The 23,496-nt window shown below is 37.0% G+C and overlaps 1 protein-coding gene, 1 long non-coding RNA gene and 1 pseudogene across 2 annotated transcripts; 1 reads left to right on the top strand and 2 right to left on the bottom strand.

Moving 5' to 3' along the window:
- Positions 1-9,361: 9,361 nt before the first annotated feature.
- Positions 9,362-10,395, bottom strand: LOC145099217 (uncharacterized; annotated as a pseudogene).
- Positions 10,396-14,810: 4,415 nt separating this feature from the next.
- LOC145096804 (uncharacterized) lies at positions 14,811-17,365 on the top strand. The gene is made up of 3 exons (XR_013704075.1): positions 14,811-14,995; positions 15,313-15,359; positions 16,141-17,365. It is a non-coding gene; the product is annotated as an uncharacterized LOC145096804 (long non-coding RNA).
- A 438-nt stretch (positions 17,366-17,803) lies between these two features.
- On the bottom strand, positions 17,804-20,558 carry LOC145096802 (DNA-directed RNA polymerase subunit beta (DUF616)). The gene is made up of 6 exons (XM_079034156.1): positions 20,110-20,558; positions 19,604-19,809; positions 19,342-19,518; positions 19,103-19,258; positions 18,751-19,027; positions 17,804-18,198 (listed from the first exon to the last, which is right to left on the bottom strand). The coding sequence occupies exons 1-6, from the start codon at positions 20,438-20,440 to the stop codon at positions 17,960-17,962; spliced, it is 1,386 nt and encodes a 461-aa protein (XP_078890282.1). The 5' UTR covers positions 20,441-20,558; the 3' UTR covers positions 17,804-17,959.
- Between the last annotated feature and the right edge of the window lie 2,938 nt (positions 20,559-23,496).

The following is a 23,496-nucleotide window of genomic DNA, read 5'->3' as shown; positions in this document are numbered from 1 at the left end:
ACATGATATACAACTAATGTTTAAATGACCTTCGGACGGATATAGATACCCACCAGACCACATCCCAACGAGGAAAAGGAAATAGGATGAACTAGACTTCCTAAGTCTTTTAAACATTATTTATATAACTTTACAAATACAGACATGCATTTTAATGAAATAAAAGCATAGAAGAAAACTTTGATGAAAACTTTGGAAAATCTTTACACATAAGAAAATTACGACTTGATGTCAGTTTTTAAAACAAGTTTTGAAAATCTTTGGAATCCTTTGAAAAACCTTTCATACTTTATCAAGAGTTGAAAACATAATTTGGAAATCTTTAAGCTGGATAAACAGTTTAATATGCAAAATCTATTTTGCTATACAGTTATTAATCACATGGGATTTATCTAATAACTGTACATTTCAACTTGTATTCCCCCCCCCCTATAAAAGCAGTAAAATCATTTAAAAGGTTAATTCAAGGGTATGAACTCACCTGTTGTAAGTGGATCGGGCGGAGGTGTCGGTTGGGTACTCGGTGTCAAGTGAAGACTTGAACACACTTAGTGACCTATTAACATATGATGACATATGTTTACATACAATTAATAATTATAATACTAATTAAACACGTATACGCATCCTAATGTGCGGAAAACACTTTGGTCAAGTGCTAGGAGGCTATTGGGTTGCAATAAGGGAGTGTATGGCCTAGTTAGGGAGTTTACTCTTCAAGAGTAAACTCTTTATGGAGTTTTCGGCCCTAAGACCATATCCCCATGAGTTTACGGCCATAAACTCATGGGTGGTGTGCTCCTGGATGATTTAAGGTCTTGTCTCACTAGTGGAATTATGCTAGGATTAAATCTAGGGCTTATGAAGGGTTTAAGGCCTCAAATAGATCATTCATGGGAGTTTACGGCTGTAAACTCTTACTAGCCCCTTCCTTTTGTGTTTTGATGGTTCATACTTGTTTCTAGTCAATTATACAAACCATAAGGGGTGTTAGGGGCATCATATGACCATTTTATGGAGTTTACGGCCCATGGACCAATCCTAGGGGGGGTTTACGGCCGTAAACTCCTAAGTCCTTGGTTTAATTGATGTTTAAAGCACCTACTTCGATTGTGGTTGATTCTAGATATTTACCCAAGCCATATGAGGTGTTTGAGGGCAATTCTAACACCTTTATAGGTGTTTACGGCCCATGAAGAGGGGTTTACGGTCCAAGAGTGTTCTTGGTCCGTAAACTCATGTTTACTCTCCAAAATGCAAGGTTTTGGTGTTCTAAGCTCGTACATGCAAGTCTACAAGTCATATCTAAGCCCTGGGAGTGATTTAGAAGGGTTTTGGGGCTTCAAAACCTCACTTATAGGTGTTTACGGTCCAAGAGTGTTCTTGGGCCGTAAACACATGATTTGGTCCCTATTTGATGTCTTAAACACGAATTTGCATGTTAAATGAGCTAAACAACAAGTTAGGGTAGATCACTTACTAGTTTGGGGTTTGAAAGAGGCGATTTTGGACCAAACCCGATTTGTAGAGAGAGAAAGTAGAGAGAGAGAGAGAGAGACTCCTAAGGTGTGAAAAAGGGTTGGAATGAAACCCACTCATCCCTTATATAGGGTGGAGTTTATGGCCTGGTTGGGGGTCCACCTGACACCAACCGCGAACGGGGTTTTTCACGACTACCGTTAAACACGACAAATTTTAAAAATAGACCGCCTTATTTTTGGTTTGTTTGACGAATATTATTTAAAATATTCCAACGGGTTTAAATCCGGTCAAAAATATTTTTGGGATAAATTTGGCTAATTTTTGACGTACTTAATTTTGACGTTAAAACTAACGGAAATTTTTGGGCTGTCACAGTGGGAGACTCCGAGATCTCCCTCAGACATCAGGAGTTTTCTGGGCTTAGCAGGGTATTATCGGAGATTCATTCGTGATTTCTCCAAGGTTGTCGTACCCCTCACTTGTCTAACGAGGAAGGGAGTGGATTTCCGGTGGGGCCCGGAGCAGCAGAGGGCGTTTGAGACCCTCCGACAGCGGTTATGCGAGGCACCAGTGTTGACACTCCTCGAGGGAGTGGAGGATTTCGTGGTATATTGTGATGCGTCCATCACAGGCTTAGGGGCAGTCCTCATGCAGAGGGGACGAGTGATAGCTTATGCATCGCGGGCAGCTGAAGCCGCATGAGACGAGATATCCCACGCATGATCTTGAGTTGGGAGCGGTGGTCTTCGCTCTGAAGATTTGGAGGCACTATCTGTACGAGGTCCGTTGTACCATATACACGGATCACAAGAGTTTGAGGCACATTATGGATCAGCCGAACTTGAATATGAGGCAGCGCAAGTGGCTGGATGTAGTCAAGGACTATGATTGTGAGATCCTTTACCATCCTGGTAAAGCGAATGTGGTTGTGGACGCTCTGAGTCGCAAGTCAGCTGGGTCTTTTACCTAAGCCAGATGTATGAGGATAGCGGTGGATTCCCCACTGGTGGGTTTGGTCAGAGATGCTCAGATCGAGGGTATAAAACCGGAGAACTGTAAATTGGAAAGGATTAAGGGCGAAAGTGCCCTATTTGTTCAGGATAGCCGCGGGCTATTGACCCGATATGGTCGGGTTTGGGTTCCGATGACCGGAGGAGTTAGGCAGACAATGATGGAGGAGGCTCATAAGTCTCGTTTTTCTATTCACCCGGGGGCTACCAAGATGTACCGTGATTTGAGTTTGAGTTATTGGTGGCCTGGTATGAAGCGAGATATCGCTTGGTATGTTGAGAGGTGCTTGACCTGCAGGATGGTCAAGGTCGAGCACCAGAGGCCGCATGGTAAGCTACAGCCTCTGGAGATTCCTATTCGGAAATGGGAACGAATCACGATGGATTTCATCACGAAATTGCCAAGAATGGCAAAGGGATTCGACGTTATATGGGTCATCGTGGATCGATTGACCAAGAGTGCCCATTTCCTAGCTATACGGGAGAGTTCGTCGGCGGAGAAGTTGGCCGACCTATACATCCGCAAGATTGTCTCTCGCCATGGGGTTCCAGTTTCCATAGTTTCTGATCGGGATGTCCGATTTACTTCCCGTTTTTGGCTGAAGTTCCACCAGGAACTAGGTACGAGGCTGCATTTCAGTACAGCGTTCCATCCGCAAACTGATGGGCAGAGTGAGCGGACCATTCAGACCCTCGAAGATATGTTGAGGGCGTGCGTCATTGATTTCGGTGGGAGTTGGGATTCCCACCTACCGCTTGTAGAGTTTGCTTACAACAACAACTATCATTCCAGTATTGGCGCCCCGCCTTTCGAGCTGTTGTATGGGTGGAAGTGTAGGACCCCAGTTTGTTGGGGTGAGGTTGGGCACAGGGTGATGGGTTGGACAGAGGTAGTTCTGCAAACTACCGAGATGATGCAGCAGATTAGATAGCGGTTGCAGACATCTTAGAGTCGACAAAAGAGTTATGTTGATCGACGCCGATCTGAGTTGGAATTTCAGGAGGGTGACATGGTTCTCCTAAGGTTCTCACCCTGGAAGGGTGTGATCCGTTTCAGGAAGAGGGGAAAATTGAGTCCCCGATACATCGGGCCGTTCAGGATTGTTGCCAGGGTTGACAGGGTGGCTTATAGGCTAGAGCTTCTGGAGGAACTTAGCCGGATCCACAGCATATTTCATGTTTCGCAATTGCGGAAGTGCATCATGGACCAGGAGGCAGTGGTATCGTTGGATGACATTCAGGTCGATGAGTTCCTGAACTATATATGGAGAGGCCTGTAGCTATTTTGGAAAGGAAGAAGAAGATTCTGCGGAACAAGGAAATACCTTTAGTAAAGGTGAAGTGGGAACATCGGAGGGGATCCGAGTGGACATGGGAGTCGGAAGAGGAAATGCGTAAGCATTACCCGACATTGTTTTCTTCAGCGGACTTCGAGGGCGAAGTCTAGTTCAAGTGGGGGAGAGTTGTAACGTCCCGGTCCTCAGGTATTAATTAATTAAGAATTTATGGATGAAGCTCTACTCAACGAGTTGGTCGACCTACTCGTCGAGTAGCAGCGGGGTGAGAACACGTGTTTAGTGACCTACTGGGCGAGTCCACTTTGGGACTCGGCGAGTAGGACCTGGCAGATGAAACCCTAAATCCTGGGGTTTGCACCCCTATTTAAAGGAGCCTCAGCCTCCTTTGGGCCTCCTTATAGTCTTTGAGAGCCCTTAAAACCCTAATTCGTGTGTGTGTGCCTTGTTGTGGGTTTGAAGCTTGGAAAAGAGGATATTGGAGGAAGGAAGCTAAGAGTGCAAAGGAAATTGAAGCAAGAAAGGAGTGAGAAGCGGGTTTTGCCTCAGCTAGCATCTTTTGAAGGTATCAAAGTGCCATTATTACTTCCTTTTCTTCCCTTTTGTTGAGTTCTAGGGCTTTTTATGGATTTTCAAGTTGGGATGATGAGCTATGGGCTAGATCTAAAGTTGTAACTTCAGATCTGGACCCTCCTTGGATACTATAGTCATAAAGTTGTTGTATTAGTTGTGGTTGAAGTCCCTCTTGGACTTGAAGCTCCATTAAGAACTTAAAATAGACATTTGGAGCCTTTATAACCATGCATGCACGTAAAGTTTGCAGCTTTACGTGGTAAGTATGCCCTAGAAGCTTGGATCTGTGATTTGGAGCCGCTGCATGGCTCAAAACAAGTCTGTATGGAAAGAGGACTGGATGGACTTGGCGAGTCACATGAAGATGGTCATGAACTCGGCGAGTTGGATGAATAACTTGGCGAGTCCGATGAAGATCACCATAAAACTCGACGAGTTGAAGAACAACTCGGCGAGTCGGATGACTTTTCCCTAGGATATGCATGTGTGTCTACCCATCGAGTTGCAAGGAGGAAACTCGACGGATGGCCTTAAGGATTGATCGGGATTCGAATGAACTCGATGAGTCACTCCGATGACTCGGCGAGTTGGAATGTGGTCCATGGACTCGGCGAGTGGCCGAGTGTACTCGGCGAGTTGAGGTCAACGTGGACTATTGACCTTGACTAAGGATTTTGACCTTGATCAGGAATTACTAAGAGGTTATGGGGTGTCTCATAAGAGTAAGAACTTATGAGTATATTGTGTTATGGTTATAGGTGGTGGAGCTGTTGTCAAGTGATCCGATAGTTGGAGTTTGCATTTCGAATCAACATCTGCGAGGTGAGTTATCCTCACTATATCGATAGGTTCTACGACACCAAGGCCGGCCCTTTATGATTTACATCCTGGTTTAGGATGTTGCTTTGTTATTTCCATGTTAGATTTCATCCTGGTTTAGGATGGGTGTTATGTTATTGCTATGTTAGAATTCATCTTGTTTAGGACGGTTTTTATGCTAGAGATCGGTTAGATCGGTTGTCATGGTATGCCACATATGATTCTGATCTGTTAGATCGGAATCAGGATAGATAGTATGTTATGCTTTTATGATCCGTAAGGATTGGTATGTTAGTGACCTGTTAGGTCGATGCTCTAGTTACAAGTGAAACTCTATGATTGATGGTCAATGAGATAGATATGTTTGCTATGTGTATGTGCCAGTATATGATAGTATGCGTACATGGTTAATTGCTTGTTGGTTGGGTTGAGGCGGTCCTGCTTTGTGCTGAAGGCCAACACACCCTCTGAGCGGTTCGGGGAGACTGTAGGCCCACGCGGCGGACCAGTCATGCCGAAGGCTCGGGATAGATTTAGATAGACTGTAGGCCCAGTAGGGCGGACCAGTCCGGCTGATGGCCCAATATGTATGTTGTTTGATTGATCGTTATGGCTATGGTATCTGCCAGCATGGTATTGGTATTTTGGGGGTAGCTCACTAAGCCCTCGGGCTTACAGTTTTCAGTTTATTGTTTCAGGTACTTCAGGAGAGTGAGGGAAGGCGAAGGCGTGACCGTACCGCTCCTCATCCTCATGATCTATTTTGGGACACTCTGATGATAAATGAATTGGAAATGTTTTGTAAAAACAATTACTATTTGACTCTTTTGTTAGTATTAAATGTTTAAACTTGGCGTAAATTTTATGGGTGTTACAGCATGCTTGTCTAATTGATGGAACTCATCACCAGTATACCATGCTTCATCGATGGTGAACACACACACACCACCTGTTCGACCGAATGCCTCATTGACTCTTCTTCACTTTCATTTTGCGTTTTTGATTACAGTACTGCTCCAATGGAGTTTCAATTTTTTCTGGATTTGATTTGTGTTTCTTGTGTTTCTCATTTGTCTGTGATAAGAAACTTGAACAAGAGCGACTTTTTCTTTGTGCATCCCCAACAACAATAAGAAAGTTGAACCTATATGTGTTTTTTGATTTTGAAATTAGTTAATTTTATTTTGAGGGTGAGTGCTTTTAGTAATCATGTGGACGATGTGTGTGTGGTTTTACTGTGTATTTTTCGTTGCAGGTTATGGAGATGAAGGTGGGTCGAGAGAGAGAGAGAGAGAGAGAGAGATCTTTTATTTTTTTTAATTATTAAAGTAAATAAATAAGTATTAATTTAAAAAAAAAGAGGGATATACTTTTTTTCAATGCAAAAATGGTCCCTTAGAAGTAAAAAAACAAATATATCCTCATGTGAGAGACACATGAGGGGGTTAACAGCATCAAGTTAATAGAAGTTAAGTCCGGGGACCAATTCCACATACCAACCACTCTAAAAAGACCATGAATCCAAAAAACTCAGGGTTTAGACTAAAACCCCAAAATTCCGCATACCACAGGGACCATTTTTACAATTTTATCTATTAAAATAAAAAAATAGAAAACCTTGGATGAAAAGTAAGAAAAAAACGTTGAAGTTGGTTATGTTTACTAGATTTTGTTTAAAAACTAAAAAACATATTTTCGAATAAATAACCAAGATATTTACTAAAATAAAAAAGATATTTTCACATAAAAAAATCAAGATACTTACAAAACTAATTTTTGACATGTTATTCGTTTTCGAATTATATAGGTGCACAAACAAAAATTATTTTTCATCCTATTACAAAATATGTGAAAATAATTTTTACATCCTATGTGAAAATAATACTTGCAAGGTTGTAGAACTCGTTACTCGGTACCTGTTCGGCCGACTACCGAGTAGCGAGTACTCGGGAGTACTCGGGGAGTACTCGGATTTGGAAATTTGTGTAGAAATATTTTTAGGGAAATTATATATGTCAAAATCATAAGATAAAATCATAAGTTGATTAAATATATAACAAAATTGGATACATGTGAATACACAAAAAATGAAAAACACATAATGGTCTCACTTCGTGAATAATTATTGAAAATTTAAGATATATATGTAGTAATAATCACATGTGTGTGTGTTAAATAATAAATCATTAAGTATATTTTACGTATTAATCACCGAGTTGACCAAATTTTACAACACTACTTAGTTCGTAAGGGGCTGATCGGGGAGTACTCGGGATTATGTAACTCGCCTCGGCAAGGGGGAGTAGCGAGTACTCGAAGGAGTAATCGGCCAACTCGGCGAGTTTTACAACACTGAATACGTGACATGTTATTCATTTTCGAATTTAGTAACATTTTCACCAATTCATGAACTAAATTGTATGGTCATACATAAGCAAAACAAAAAATTAGTTATTAATTATAGATGGGCTATGTAAAATTTATCTAAGCAAACACAATTATGGTCACAATTTATGTTCTCCAGCACAGCTAAATTTGTTACTTTTATTACTTTTCTAAGATTTGGTGGATCCTATCTCTAGCAATTTAATGGTCACTAAATCACCAGATAATCAACTTCATGTAATTTAATGGTCACTAAGCTACACTTAACTTGAATTCAAGCAACAAAATCACAACTTTAACATGTTAGGTAATGATAATCAAACATAAGCACAAAACCAACTATTAAAATCCATAAATTAGATAACTAAACCATAAAGTCAAAGTATCATCTAGCTAAATGAAAGCTAGCGAGTTCAACTACTCATGGCTGAAAACATAAACACAAGGTCAACATAAATCGACATGATTAAAGTAAACCAAACCAATGTGATGATGTGTTCTTTAATCTCTTAATCTCTAAGCAAATCTCCTTCAAAATAATGTTGTGTGCACTTCTAAAATCGCTATCTCAAAATACCTCTCCTCCAGAAAACTCTCCAAATGCCTTCACAAATCGTAAGAGTGAAGGAATATTTATAGTGTTGAAAAAACGTTGCTCACATAGTGAGAATTGGTGTCTCACGTCGTGAGCTCAATAGTTATCCATATTGGGCAAGGATTCTGACTTCCCGTATGCTAATCTTCTAGAATACCCTCCTCACGTCGTGAGAATTGATCCCTCGCTTCGTGAGCTTGGTTTTTTCAGCTAAAATCTTTTTCTTTCAATCTTCAATCCTCCAAAGTTCCAATGTTTGTCAATTCTGGTCCATATTCTTTGAGAGTGTTCCTTTTGGCTGCAAAATACAATTTAGTCCAATAAGTATCATATATCTTTGCAAATAACCAAAAAATTAAATAAAACGTACTAAGATATTGCCTAAAAATATGTATAAATATGGCAATATCACCCCCGGCTTCCATTTTAAATCACTTGTCCAACAGCATATACCTCCAATATCCATTTGATTTATTTATTGTCCACAATCCTGAAATAAGAACTTCTCAAAACAGGATGTTACAACATTATAAAAATTACTCATAACTAAAATGTAAAATAGATTTTATATGAAAACATATTTATCTTTGGCTTGAATGCAATTCAAACTTATGTTCTACGGAATCCGAATGAACCAAAAGAGGGTCAACTAGATTTTAATGTTATTGTGGATATGATTTCAAATATTGAAAATTCAGACATCTTAAATCCTTCCAAACGACTCCTTAATTTTTTTTTTTTGCCTATTTTATAACATTGTGTTCTCAAGATTAAAAATTAAAGAGGGGGAAAGAAAGGAAGAGAGAGATTCTTGTAAAATAACAAACACATCCTTGAATGAAGGTGCTGACATTAACACCCTGCTCCCGAGTTTATTAAAGGAAAGAAAACAAAAGAAAGGAAGAACAAGGAGAGAAAATAAAAGAAAGGGAACGGAAATAATAAAGTATTCAGTGCTCCCGAGTTCGAAAGAAAGGAAAATAAAGTATTCATTTTAGGTGCTCCTGAGTTCATTAAAGGAACGAAAAGAAAGTAAAAAAAAAGACAATTATACCCTTTTATGTTATTGAGTAAATATTAAGATGCAAAACGAAAACCACATGTTATTCAATTGTTTTCAAGATGCAAAATGAAAACCACAAACAACTCAAAAAAAATCATAAACGCATAAGTTCAATCCAGTAACAATCATCCAAGGTTATTCAATCATGTGCACCCATCATATCTTTGAGGACACCCATCCGTATCTGAAGGGGACAACTGAACAATGTCCTAGCTTTTGGTTGATTTGCTGCCAAAAAATTTAGAGCCCTCGGTAATTCATGGGGTTCCAAACCCACCAACTCCAATTCTCTATAAATTTCTTCCCCTGTATATTCCCGAGGATAAGTTCTATCAAATATTATATTACCCTCCCTGATAGCACCAGCCACATTATCAACCGATTTCATTATCTTTGAGTTAAAATCTTCTTCTTCTTCTTCGTCTTCAAATTTCCTCTTTTTACTCTTACACTTCTTTACACCTGAAGACTGCTCTAGTGAAAAATGAGGTGGAATAACATCCTGAATGTCATCATCAAGATCAACATATTCGTTCTCCAAATGAATTTCATTGTTAGCTAACATGTCATCAACTTCTTTAATTGTTTCAACTTGAATATTTTCATTTTTATTTAATCGGGCATTTCTTTCTTTCGCTGTTTCAGGATGTGCACTAGATGACTTATCCCTTGCAAATAATACCAACATCTCATCGAAGTTTGCAATCTTTTTTGCCCTTAACGACGCAGCCTCAGGTTTTGATTGTTTAACAACACAAAAATAATTAATATTGCAAATGATAACATAAAATATTTAAAAAAAATAACATAGACATAAAAGGAACACTTACTTTTATTAAATTATCTCATACTTCTTCCTCTGCTTCTATTAGTTGAGTAGACGAATTCCAAGAGAACCCGCTCAATGAAATTCCCCTAAACAAATCGTACCATTGCGAAAAATGTTTTTTTTAAGGTTTTATAGCGATTCTTCAAATGACTTTTGGTAATATCCATTTGATGCTTTGTGTTCAACTCCTCAACTATTTGAGCATATGCAGTTGGTGTGAAACTACCATTCACCCTATTGCCTATCTCTTGTTGTTTAATCATCGCTTGGATGTACGCATAATCCATTTTATCTGACCATTTAACTTGTTCATTTTCACTACCACTAGCTTCCTGTTTGCTCATGATGACTTTGCACATAGATTAAAAATTAAAGAATGATACATTGTTAGACCACAATTTGAAGCATAATACTAATCAAAAATATGAAGGGTAAATAACATAATTAATCTCAAAAACCAATCCTCAAGTGAAATTGAAAACAAAATGTATCAATATGAAACTAGTTTTACATATTAATTTAATTGTTTGAATGTGTCAAATAATTTGCCCACATTTCATTTGCAATTGAATTCCTTAGTTGCTCTACCATTCTATTACCCTCATCTATTTCTGTTGAATTATGACGATCTTGCTCTTGTGGTCCGTTTAAGATCTCCTACATCACCTCATCTTCAAGATTTATGTCGCGGTCTTCATCTAATAAAAAGTTGTGTAGAATACAACATGCCAAAAATATGGCGGATTGTGTTTCATAAGAGTAAAATGGTTCAGTTTTACTTCGAATGATAGGAAACCTTCTTTTAAGGACACCAAAAGCTCGCTCAATGGTGTTACGTAAGGAAGCATGACGAAGATTAAACAACTCTTTAGAATTTTGTGGACCACACATGGAGTACTCTTTTAAATGATATCTAACACCTCTATATGGCGCCATTAGTTTATTCGTATGCGGCAAACCCCCATCTACTAAACAATATCTACCTATAAAGAGCTTAATCAATATTATTATTAGATATTGAAATTACATTGGTTTAATAAATTACCTGATGGAATTAGTAGTTTATCATCTCTAGTAAATGTGTTCTTTATTATTCTCGAGTCTGATGCAGTACCCTCCCAACTCGTTAACACATACGTAAACTTCAAATCAAATGTACAAGCAGCTAATACATTTATTGTTGGGTATCCCTTATGACCACGGTATCTAGGGGCATCTCTATTACTCACATGGACACGAACATGTGTTCCATCTATTGCCCCTATACAATCCTTGAAAAAAGGATAAAATCTCCTACTTTCTTGAATTTCTCTCGGGACAACATCACCTGTAGGTTGTTGAATATAAAGACCTTCAATTGCTATAATCGATCGTAATACTCTATGGAAGCACCTACTCGTTGTTGATCTAGAGCGACGATACATCCACGAGGTAAACCGAGTTCGCAAATCATTACTTACAATATGAAAAAATCTAGCAACATGTAGAGCTGGCAAAAACTGACCCAACCCACCAACCCAACCCAAAATTAGCAGGTTGGGTTGAGATTTTCAACCCATTTATGTTAAATGGGTCAACCCGTCTAATCCATTTAATTAAATAGGTTGGGTTGGGTAAAAACTATCAACCCATTTTCAACCTACCAACCCATTTAACTTTAATTTATATTAAATTTAATAATGATTAAAATATTATCATGTATTAATCTAAGTATTAGTTTATAAATTACAATGTTTGTATTATTATTTATGTTTTAAAAAAAATGGAATCTTAATTTCTACCTTTTTTCTTGGCACCGACAATACTAGCCATTCTAAAAAATCTCTGAGAAATTACATATCTTTAACGTTATTTGAATAATTTCTTTGTATATGTGAATTGTGATTGTGCTTTTGTCATACTTTGAAATTTTATTTAAGTCTATAACTAATTTAAATGGTGTAATCCTTAGTTAATTTATTTACTTTTTTTATTTTAAATGGGTCAACCCAAATTTAACCAATTTATTTAATAGGTTGGTTTGGGAATTACATAAACGGGTCAACCCGGTTACAACCCATTTATCTGAAAGGTTGGATTGGGTTGGAAATGTCAACCCATTTAAATAAACAGGTTGGGTTGGGTTGAAATTTCCAACCCAATTAATAAATGGGTTGAACCCGAACCCAACCCAAGTCGACCCATTGCCACCTCTAGCAACATGTTCCTCAACGGACATGCGTTGCGTACGTTGTAGACCACCTACAGTTTGTAAGATTTCACACAATCTCCTAAAAGCATTTTCACTCATACGAATAAGGTCACGACATTGACCACCCTCTAAAAGATTGTGTAGCAACTCTTCCCGTACATCATGTCTTTCTAAAATAACTTTTCTAGTGGGTAACCTAACCCGCTTTATGTTGGCCATATTACATTGTGTAATAAAAGTCAACAACAAGCAAATCAAGTTAACGATTTGGAATTGTCGGGCTCTTAAAGCATGAGCAGGGTTGAGTACCGGAGTATCCATAAGGACTATATATAAACTAATCCCTTTTTCTGATACATGATCAAATAGTTTGAGTTAAATTTAAACAAAATTGATAAAAATAACATGTAATTATAAAGAGTTGATTTGTTAATTATAATTAATAAACTTTTTTCGTATGAACAACATATTGAAAGTTCCTTTTTCACCCTTGTGCAGGTGGAGGAGAATTTTGATTATGATCTGTCAGACCAAAATATGTTGGCTGAAAAAATGGAAAAGCTGAAGCAAGGAAACTCTGTCTATCTTTGCTTTGTATTAGTTATACTCTATCTTTGACTTTTGTTGACTTTTGAGAAGACATTTTGTTACTAACATATCAGTACAATAACCTACTCTTTGATCTTTCTACAGGTTATATATATGACAAAGGGTCTTTAAAAGTTAAAACAATAAGCTATATATTGAATTAAATCCAGGGGCAAAACAGTCATTCTGATAAAAATATAGGTGTGGAAAATAGTTGACATACATGTACAAAAAGCATATATGGATGATGTGATTTATAAATGGCTTACTATTTGTATGTAATTTTCTAACATCAAGAAACAATTTAATAACTCTCTTTGGTTATCATTTGAAGTCTAGACTACAGTTTATTCGATTACAAGATAATAATAAAATTTTAGGCAATAGTAGAAAGATACTTGTTTAGTGTTTGTGGTATTGAATAAAATATTATCAGCATTAAAGTTGTACATATATCAGAACTATTATCTCTTGCTATATATAAAAAAACTAACTTACAAAATTCGTTCTTATACTATAGTGAAATTTAGGGATATGGTTAATAGCTTTGATTTATTATTTTTTTCATTTCTAAGATAAAATTTATTATATTTTATGTTGATGTGACGTTTAACTTTATAGTCCACCTATGAAGTTTATGAAACTAACAAATTTACTCCATATTTTTCATATATATTTCAAAAAACCCTAAAACTTAAAACCCCCAAACGACTTTCCTACTTAAACTACTTTAAATACAGAAAGACCATTTTACCCCTGTGTTGACCAGAACTAGTTTTCCCCAGCTGTGTTGCATACATGTTTTCCCATTTATGCAACAGTCATTCTGATAAAAATAACATGTAATTATAAAGAGTTGATTTGTTAAATATAATTAATAAACTTTTTTTTTTGTTATAAATAACATGTAATTAGCTACAAAAAAACACATGCTTCACTCTTAAGAATCTGTTTAATTAAGAATAATGAGTAATTGTGCAGGTTCCACAGAAAAGTTGGTAAAGGGTGAATTAATGTTGAACTCTCAACATGAAGAAGGGTATGTGTTGTGTACAAATTCTGTAATAACAACAGAGTAACAACACAGGCTAACCCAAAAAATATATATATAGGCAGAAGTCGTAACAAAAGGTAGAAGACGTAACACAAATTCAGTTTGTAACAAACATAAGGCAGAAGCCGATCAATGAGGTAGAATAGAAGACAGAAGAATAACAAAAAAAAAAGAACAAAATAAGAAGAAATTGTGTACCTGTGTTACATGTGTTTGTAACAGAGAAGAAGACGATCAAGAAGGTAGAATAGAAGATAGAGAACGTATCCTTTTATTATTAGGCTAAATGGTATTTTCGTCATAATCCAACCTTTTATCTTCCAGGCGTTTTCTTTCTCTCCAATTCCGTCCATTTTGGGAGGAAAGTTTGGAACGATACAAATCCTTTCAAATCTGTTCTCTTCTTCTGTTTTCTTCAAAAAAAAAAAGAAAAACTAGGGAGCACCCAAACCTTTCTATTTTCCTTCCAAATCCTCTCCCTTTCGTTCTCTTCTTTCGTTAAGTGATACTTAGAAGAGCAGGGTGTAAATGCCCAAAGGTAAAACCAATCCTTTTTTTTTTTTTTTCATTTCCTTCCTAATCTAAAAAATGAGCTGATACAAACATCATATTGTTTCCTTCTTCCATTTCCTTCTCGATCCTCTCCTTATTTTTTTTCTCACCTAAAAAAACTTAGAGAACTTTTTTTTTCCTTTCAATCATCTCATTTCTTCCCCTTTCTCTCATAAAAAAAACAAAAAAAAAAAAAAATTTGAGAACACAATTTAAAAGAATTATTTAAAAAAATAGCTAGACCTTTTTTTTTTTTTTTTTTTTTTTTTTTTTTTTTTTTTTTCAATATCACTTTTTGTTTGAGGTCAAAATTGTTTTACAAAAAAAAAAAAAAAAACCCCTCAATTTGTAATTGCTAGTGTACATTTCTAGTGGACGACCACAACCCCCTCAATTTGACACTCCATTTCTCCCCACCTTTCGCTTTACTTTCTCTGTCTACGCGATTCATCTCCTCGGTAGCTCCAAATTCCCCCTATGGCGACGGCGGGCGACTGAAGGGCTCCCCACGAAAGCAGCGGAGACGATGACAAGTCCCTTAAGAGGTCTTTCTTTCCAGGTTCAACATTTTTGCTGTTTATGTGCTAGTTTGGATTCTTAAACCTTTGGGGCTTGCTAAATATGTTTAAATTGTTAGTTTTGATCGTGCACGAGCCTTAAAGAAAGGGCAACATGTGTTTAAATTGTTTGTTTTGATGAGATAATTTTGAGATTACAGTAGAGGAGTGGAGGACGCATATGACTCTTTAATCACAATCATAGTCTTGTAATAATTGATAAGCGACAATATTTGTGTCTGATGATAGCTTTTGTGTTATTCACTTGAATTTCTGCTTATGACGTACATGCCCCTTACAAAAGCTCTTATGTGACCAGAGATTAATGAAGATCCACGGAATGTTTCTCAGGAGTCAGGGAAAAATGTAAGTTTCCTGTGTACTTCACATCTTAGAATGCAATCTATGGTGTCGATAATTATCATTTAAGTTTTTCCAAACTTCCTTTGGACTTTGGTTTTCACATATCATATTCTAATCAAGTTCTCATTTCAATTTTGCTAATTTTAGTTAAGAGAGAATAAAAATAGTAATATTTATTTTTGGTTTTACGATATATGCTATATCTTGTTCCTAATAGTGAGTGGTGTTGTCTTATGAGTTGAACTCGGATAACCCTTTACTTGAAATGAGATGAAGAAATATAATCTAGAGTAAATTACACGAATGGTCCCTATGGTTTGGGGTAATTTGTACGTTTGGTCTCTAACTTATTTTTTTAACTCGTAAGGTCTCTACTGTTTGTTTTTGTTGCGCGCTTGGTCTCTGTCTTACGTAAAAAGACTATTTTGCCCATGATTTTTTAATTTATTTAAATAATCACACCACGAACTCCACTTCCACCTTACCTTACCTACCCCAACTTATGTAAATAAAATTAAAAAATCAAGGGTAAAACAATCTTTTTAGGTAAGACAGGGATCAAGCGTGCAACAAAAACAAACTGTAGGGACTTTTTGAGTTAAAAAATAAGTTAGAAACAAAACATGCAGATTACCCCAAACCATAGCGACCATTCATGTAATTTAGTCTATAATCTATTATTTCTTTGGACTTGCAAGTGTTTTTATTTGCTCATAAAGCGATAAATTTTGTCTGAAGCGAAACCATTGTAACCTCTATGCACTTTTGATTTCATGAACCGAAGAATTCAACTTCAACTGGAGTATCAAATCAAGGTGAGAGTTCTGCTAGCATTTCTAATGTCAATGGACAAGATCCAAAAACATCAATAGCTTCACCACAATACCCAACAACACTCGAGAACCTCCCTAGTGATGCTTTATTAAACATAGTCATCCGCTTGTTATCAAAACAAGTTGCTCAAATGAGGTGCATCTCCAAATCTTGGAATGCCCTCTTATCTCAATCCTCATTTATAAAATCTCACCTCCATCATTCCATCGCTAACAACGATCGAATTCTCTTGGTTTTCCACCACAACAATTTATCTCCTGACCCTATACCATTGTCAGAACACCCATCTCTATTTCCCCATTTTAAACTCCCTAATTTCGTCAAACCCCCTCCCTCTCCGGTTAATCCCCATTCTATATATACTCCTAGATTCACCAAAGTCATTGGCTCCCTTCATGGCTTAATATGCTCGCATTACGGTGATGGTGTAATTCACATTTGGAATCCTTCTCTCTCCGCAGTGTCAACTCTCCCTCCGCATTATATACCATCACACGGTAGTTACGAAGTCTTTTTTTCGGTTTGGGTTTGATCCAAAAACCGATGATTACAAAGTAGTTAAACTTATAGGCCTTACAGGACCACGCAACTTACGCCCTAAAATTTTACCCTATCCTGTAAAAAAGTGGTTGCAAGTTGAAGTTTACAGTATGCGAAAAGGTTCGTGGGAGTTCATCACTCAAAGGTTTCCATCGTGTGTCACAGAGATTTTTGAACCCGAAGGCGTCTGTGTAGATGGGCATGACGGATATCTTCATTGGCTTGGTTGTATTGGTGAAGATGGCGATCGACAGACGATGGTGGCATTTGATTTGGGGTTAGAGACGTTCATTGAGATGTCTCTTCCGGATGCTATACTAGAATACCGTGGGCCGGATTCTTTAGGAGTTTTGGGAGGGAATCTTTGCTTTGTGACATGGGTGAGTGATGGTGTATGTGAGGTGTGGGTGATGGAGGAGTCATGGGTTAAATGCCATGTCTTCTCGCAGTTTAGTGATAATGCATGTTTATAGAGTGTTTTCACTTTTATAAGATCTCAATTGTGAAGAATCAAGTGTGTTCTACTGTTCTTGATTCTACTTGGGTTTAATAGTAAAGTACATTTACAATTACTTAAATCCGTAAATTCATGTGACATTTTAGGGTATGGTGCAATAAGTCGTCCGTTCCTTACATTTGAGTTGAATGTTACACATTCTGTGACGCATCTTAGAAGTTCATTTTAATTAAGATCCAAGTTTCATTCTAATTGTTTCATTTACAATTAGTAAGGGGTGTTTTTTAGTCCATTTGTCCTATATTTGTAAAATTATTGAATAAGTAATGATATTTGTCGAGATAAAATGTTGAATACATAAAACATGCTTCTTTTTTAAAACTAAATAAACAATTTGAATGAAAACAAATAATTAATTTATTCATACATTAAAAAAATTCACAATATTTATAACCATTAACTATCAATTCTTTAAGGTAGTAGTAAAAATAAGAAAGCTAAATAGGTAAAGTGCTGGTATCTCAATACATCAAACCAAACTTTTTGGCTCAACTCATTAATTCATTACGAGTGTTTAATCAAATAAGGAGCAAAACTTGTTCTACCCGTTTGCGCATTTAAAGAATAAAAACTCTTAATCAATTATGAGAATTGTTACACATGCCTTAAAAAATGGCAAAAGATATACCAACTATTCATAGTTTACAAATAATAATAACAATAATAAATACTAAAAGCACATGTGTGTTCAACAAAAAAACAATAACTTTCATCAACCACCCAAAGCCAAAGGCTTGGCCTTACGTAAATGCCCCATGCTATTCACAAGATCTTTTCGTATACAAACCGGAAACATATTTATATTTTTCAACACTTTTACTCTCCAAAGAACATATGGGAAACTAAGCTGATCACGCGAAGTAAAACGAACCACTTCATTGAACCAAAGACACATAAATAAATTAGTCACCGAAGTATGCTCTCTTACAATCACAGACGCCTCATTTAAAGCTGTACAAAAAAATAAAACTAACATTAACGTCATTGTCTCGCCTTTTACTGCATTGGTGGCGGACCCACCTTTATGCGCGGGTCCCACTCACATATCGACTTTTGTCACGCTAGTATCAAGATGGGACAAAAAGACTACTAACATTGGTCTGCGTGTCCCATCTTTTTGAATGAGACAAAAAATTACTTTTTGAAGGATAAAAAATTGTAATTTTTGTCTGACATCAGTCCAATGTACACCAAACACAGTAAAACATGTTTTGTCTTCTTGTGATTAATGTGTACTACGGAAGAAACATATACTATTAATAGTCTATGTTTCATTTTTGGTTTGTCTCAAAATAATTGTCCACTTCTAAAAATAAATAACATTTTTAGCAAAATACCCTAAACTATCATGGAATTAAATGCAACTACCATAGAATTAAATGCAACAAACATATATAATTGTCATTTTATTTAATAAAGTTAATGGTAATTAATGTTCCTTAATCTGTATGTTTTTAGTCTTTGGACAATAATTTTGGGACGGAGGGAGTATATGATAATTACCTTTCTTGCCATTAAATCTTTTATCTTGAGGGAGGCCATCAAGGGTATATTGGGTAATTTGTATTTCCACTTCTTCAGGGGTGGCTTTGTTTTTCTTGACAACAGCTTTCGCCTCATCATACACGCTACTCCGGGCCCCATGTTCAGAAATTGCAAACACAGATTTTGAACGCCATAAAAGTGACTCAAATACCCCTAATGGATCTCTTCTAAATTGAGACTTTGAATCTACCCATATTGAATATCTTGCGTTAGGAAACAGACGATGTGCTAACATCTGATCAACATTATTATTACACTCAATTAGTATTCGGTAAAGTGTGTTAATGTTAAATGACCGTTTTACCCTTACCTTTGGGATTTTTCCGTTCAATCTTTGATCTCTGAAGGGGAGATTTCTAACAATCACAATCCGCCATTTGCCAATAAAACCATCTTTATTAAATACATGTCCTTGTGCTTCCTGTGTTGCAAGGGTAGTTTCGTCCCAAAATGCTACATAGCAGACCTGTGTACACCTATCTGTGAGTGTGAGATCATTAGAATTAAGGACTCATGAAGTAATACAATTTTGATATGCAGATTACAGACCTTTTGAAGTGAGGCATCTGACATTCCAATTGGCTGATGAAGATCATCTCCACCACCAAATGTGCAAGTGGAAACTACACTTTTGCATGAATTCATGAAACTTTTGTCTTCTTTTGAGATTGTAAAACCTCCAGCTTCACTGTAGAAACCACAGTGTACACATGCAGTTTCATTCACCTGTTATACCACTTATTCATAAGTTTTTTTAAGGTTATATGGAAGGAATCAAAACTTAGTAGTGAGGTGAATAGAGGCTAAAAACCTTGAAACTTTGATCTCTCTGATTTAGGGTTTGGTAACCAGTGAATTGGTTAAACCTTGTGATCCCCATCTCCTGTTGAGAAGTTTTATCAAAAGGTGTGTCATTCTGTGAGATATAAACTAGTTTCTTGATAGGAACAAATGAATCTTTATCATGAGGGAAATCCAGATGCTCAAGTTCTTCAGGAGGTAGCAGCTTCAAGCAACCTGATACCATGTATGAAAGTTTGTCATAAAGTGAAGAGAAATGTCTTTCCAATCTGTTGCAATACTAATCCGAAATCAGAATAAGGTCATCGCCATTAACTTCAGACTTTCAGAATTTAATCATTGATCTTTACCATGGATTATGTATATCACTAATCTAGACACGAATCCAGCCTTTTTACTAATCGAAGATAACAATCGAAACCAAAGGGAAAGACAGCTTCTAGTCCAATCAAATCAAATACAATCGCAAAAAATGCAATTCAAATGTTAGAAGAGAAGATCTTGTGAGTGACTTACGTGGAGCATCTAGACGATTCAAGTTCCCTTCCGATTTCTTAACAGGGGATACTACTACATTAGGTTTCTTTTCACGAGTATCAAGGTCCGATTTGATCGTGCTCGATCTCCAGCCAAGTTTCGAAGCCTCAAAAACAAGAAGTAACACTGCTGCAACAAATAGCAAAACCGGCCACCATCTCGTTAGCTGCTTGCAAGTTCGGTTAGCTAACTCGCTTTTTCCTCGGAACTCCGATTTTCTGCGCTTTCTTCGTGGTCTGGACCGCATCTTGCCGCCGAATTCATCCGGCAGGTCGTCCGTCACCGGAATCGATACACTGTTGTTGAACATTTTAGCCTAATTACACCGCCGGAGATCTCTGTAGTGTCAGTAGCAGTCGGCAACGTCAGAACTCCGTCGAAACTCCGGGTTATATTATTATCGCGCTGTGAACCGATTTGGATTGAACAAAAAGGAGAACATGCACTTGTTATACCCTTGCCCTATTGAAATTTGCAAAACCTATCCCCTAGTATACATTATGACACATTAGACCATCTCATAGTATATACGACACATTAGACTAGGATGAGATTTAGACCATTAGACCATCTCATAGTATACACTACACATTAGACTAAGCATGAAATTTAGAACCGCAAAATCGGACTAGAACCAGAACCGGAATTGTTAGAACCGAAATATGTAAACCGGTCTGGGTCCCGGGTTTAAAGAATGACTCTATCCATGTTCCAGGTAATCCGGGTTTCGGATCCTTCGAGTCCGGGTAAACCGGGTTTAAGAACCGGAACCGTGTTAGGAACCGGAATCGGTTTTAGGGGTCGAAACCGGTTTCTGTGAAAAGTTTAAAACATGCATAACTCATTCATTTGAAGTTGGATTGACATGAGGTTTTTTTTAGTGTAGTTTATAGTTTGTACATGATTTTATACTATAATTTTGTCATTTTTGGGTTTATTCTCGTTGACTTACAATCTCTCAAATTCGGGATATCAAAGCTGGAAAATTTATGTTTTTCAACTTTTTTTTTTATTCTGCAATAGTTTTAAAATATACATATCTCATTTGTTTGAAGTCGGACTGACTTGGGATTTTTTCTAGAGTGTAGTTTATAGTTTGTACATGATTTTAGACTATAATTTTGTCATTTTTGGGTTTATATTTATTGACTTACAGTTTCTCAAATCGGGATATCAAAGTTGGAAATTTTATGTTTTTCAGGTTTTTATTTTTTTATTATTTTTTTTTTGTATTCAGTGATAGTTTTAAAACATGTATATCTAATTCGTTTGAAATCGGAATAGCATGCGGTTTTTTCTAAAGTGTAGTATAGAGTTTGTACATGATTTTAAACTATAATTTTGTCATTTTTGGTTCCATATTCATTGATTTATAATCTACCAAAGTTAGGATATCAAAGTTGTGAGTTTTCTGTTTTTCAGCTTTATTTTTGTACTTTGTAAAATTTTAAAACACACATTTCTAATTCGTTTGAAGTCGAATTACCATGAGGGTTTTTGCAATGTGTATTTTAGAGTTTATACATGATTTTTGGACTATTATTTTGTCATTTTTGGTTTAATATTCAATGCCTTATAGTCCCCCGAAGTTGGGATATCAAAGTTGAAAATTTTCAAAGTTCACCACTAAGTGATTACCAAAAAATTGTGGTTTTCCCAGGTTTTCCGGTTCTAAACCCATCTTGTTCCTTGTTTGGTTGTGGGCTTATGATAGGATCATTTATTCAACTGTCTATCAGATCTAGCATTATGTACGGTTAGTATACATGAGGCAGTTGCAGTGTTAGTGAAGGTTTCATGAGATGGGAGTTTGGCTGATAGAGTCCTAGCAGAAACTAGGAATTAGTGGTCACTCTTAGGAGTGTGTATGTAGGGTGCATGAGCACCTCTGGTTGTAGTGGGCCTAGTGGCCCAGGAGTTTCGTGGTATCCCTTGAGACAAATATGGGTAGGTGTGGGAAGTAGTATGGGCCCGTACTACTGGAAGTACAGGACCCATATGCGTTTCGAGAGAGCCACATGTTCCAGAGGGTAGGTAGTCGAGTAGTGGTGTGTATGGTATAAGTTGATTTTTATGACGTGTTTCCAGTTTAATTTAAGTATGGTAGTTACGAGAAGTTGTGGTTCAGGTGTTGATGGTTTGGAGAGGCCAAGATTGAGTGATGATGAGATCCGAGATTCGATCACCACTCAGGTGACTTTGGCAGTCAGGGAGATGATTCCAAAAGTGTTTGAGGTCTATCAAGACCATGCTGATCGAGGTTTTTGAAGAGTGTTATGTTGTCGTCACTAATGTTATTGTCGCCGCAGCCACTTCAGCCGTCACCGATGCATGACTTTAGTGAGGAAGGTCGATGCAGTACCGAGACTTCAGTAACACAAAGCCCCCAGAGTTTGATGGGATCAAGGACCCGATTGTTGGCATGAGGTGGATATTTGATGTTGAGGGGTGTTTTTTCACGTGTTCATGCCTGGGGAGCCAGAAGGTCAATGGGTCTGGTTGAGAGTTAGTGTCTTCTAAGGTTCCTTCTTTGGTTGATTCTTGAATCTCTTCAAAGTCAATTGTACTCCCACTATCCTCTTTTCATATGAGCTCTCTCTTGCGAAAGACTCCTCTTTGCGCTACAAAGACCACGTTCTCACTAGGTCTGTAGAACAAATATCCAAAAGACTTCTTTGGGTAACCAATGAAAAATACACCTCTCACTTCTAAGTTCTAGCTTGTCATTAGTCTATCTTATAATGAAAGCTTCACAACCCCATACCTTGATATGTGCTAACAAGGAAACCTTCCCTATCCACATCTCATGAGGTGTTTTGGCAACCTTCTTCGTAGGGACAAGATTGAGGATATGTGTAATTTTCTCTAAAGTATACCCCCAGAAAGAAATGGGAAGAGAAGCTCGACTCATCATGGAACAAACCATATCTAACAAGGTCCGATTACGCCTCTCAGCCACACCATTAAGTTGTGGTGTCCTAAGAGTCAGTTGTGAAACTATTCCACATTCCTTGAGATAGTCATGGAACTCAATACTAAGATACTGTAACAACGTAAATTTTCAAACAATTTTTTTTCATTTTTAAATCACAAAATTCTCATAATACATTTCACAAAAATCCAAATTATCAAATTAACAAAACACAACTCCATAATTGTTTGATTAATAATACAGGATCTTCCAAAACATAACTCTATCTCGGGTGTATAATCAAGCCGACGCCTTCCCGCGACTCTGAGAAGTACCTGAAACACATATCACATAACACGGTAAGCACGAAGCTTAGTGAGTTCCTCAAAATACCACATACAGCACATTAGCCACTCGAGGCTATAACTCGGTAAGACCCTCTGGTCTATGTGTCT

The sequence above is a fragment of the Lactuca serriola genome, chromosome 4 (assembly GCF_051521515.1).
Source record: "Lactuca serriola cultivar US96UC23 chromosome 4, Lser_US96UC23_V15, whole genome shotgun sequence".
Classification (NCBI taxonomy): Eukaryota; Viridiplantae; Streptophyta; class Magnoliopsida; order Asterales; family Asteraceae; genus Lactuca; species Lactuca serriola.
The sequence above is the reverse complement of the archived record's forward strand: the minus strand, read 5'-3'. Positions and strand labels throughout refer to the sequence as shown.

Coding starts and splice junctions, on each gene's coding strand:
- LOC145096802 (XM_079034156.1), bottom strand. CDS start 20,440: ATGTTCAACAACAGTGTATCGATTCCGGTGACGGACGACCTGCCGGAT. Junction 19,028..19,102: donor TGAACGGAAAAATCCCAAAG/GTAAGGGTAAAA, acceptor AATGTTGATCAG/ATGTTAGCACATCGTCTGTT. Junction 18,199..18,750: donor AAGATTTAATGGCAAGAAAG/GTAATTATCATA, acceptor TTTTTTGTACAG/CTTTAAATGAGGCGTCTGTG.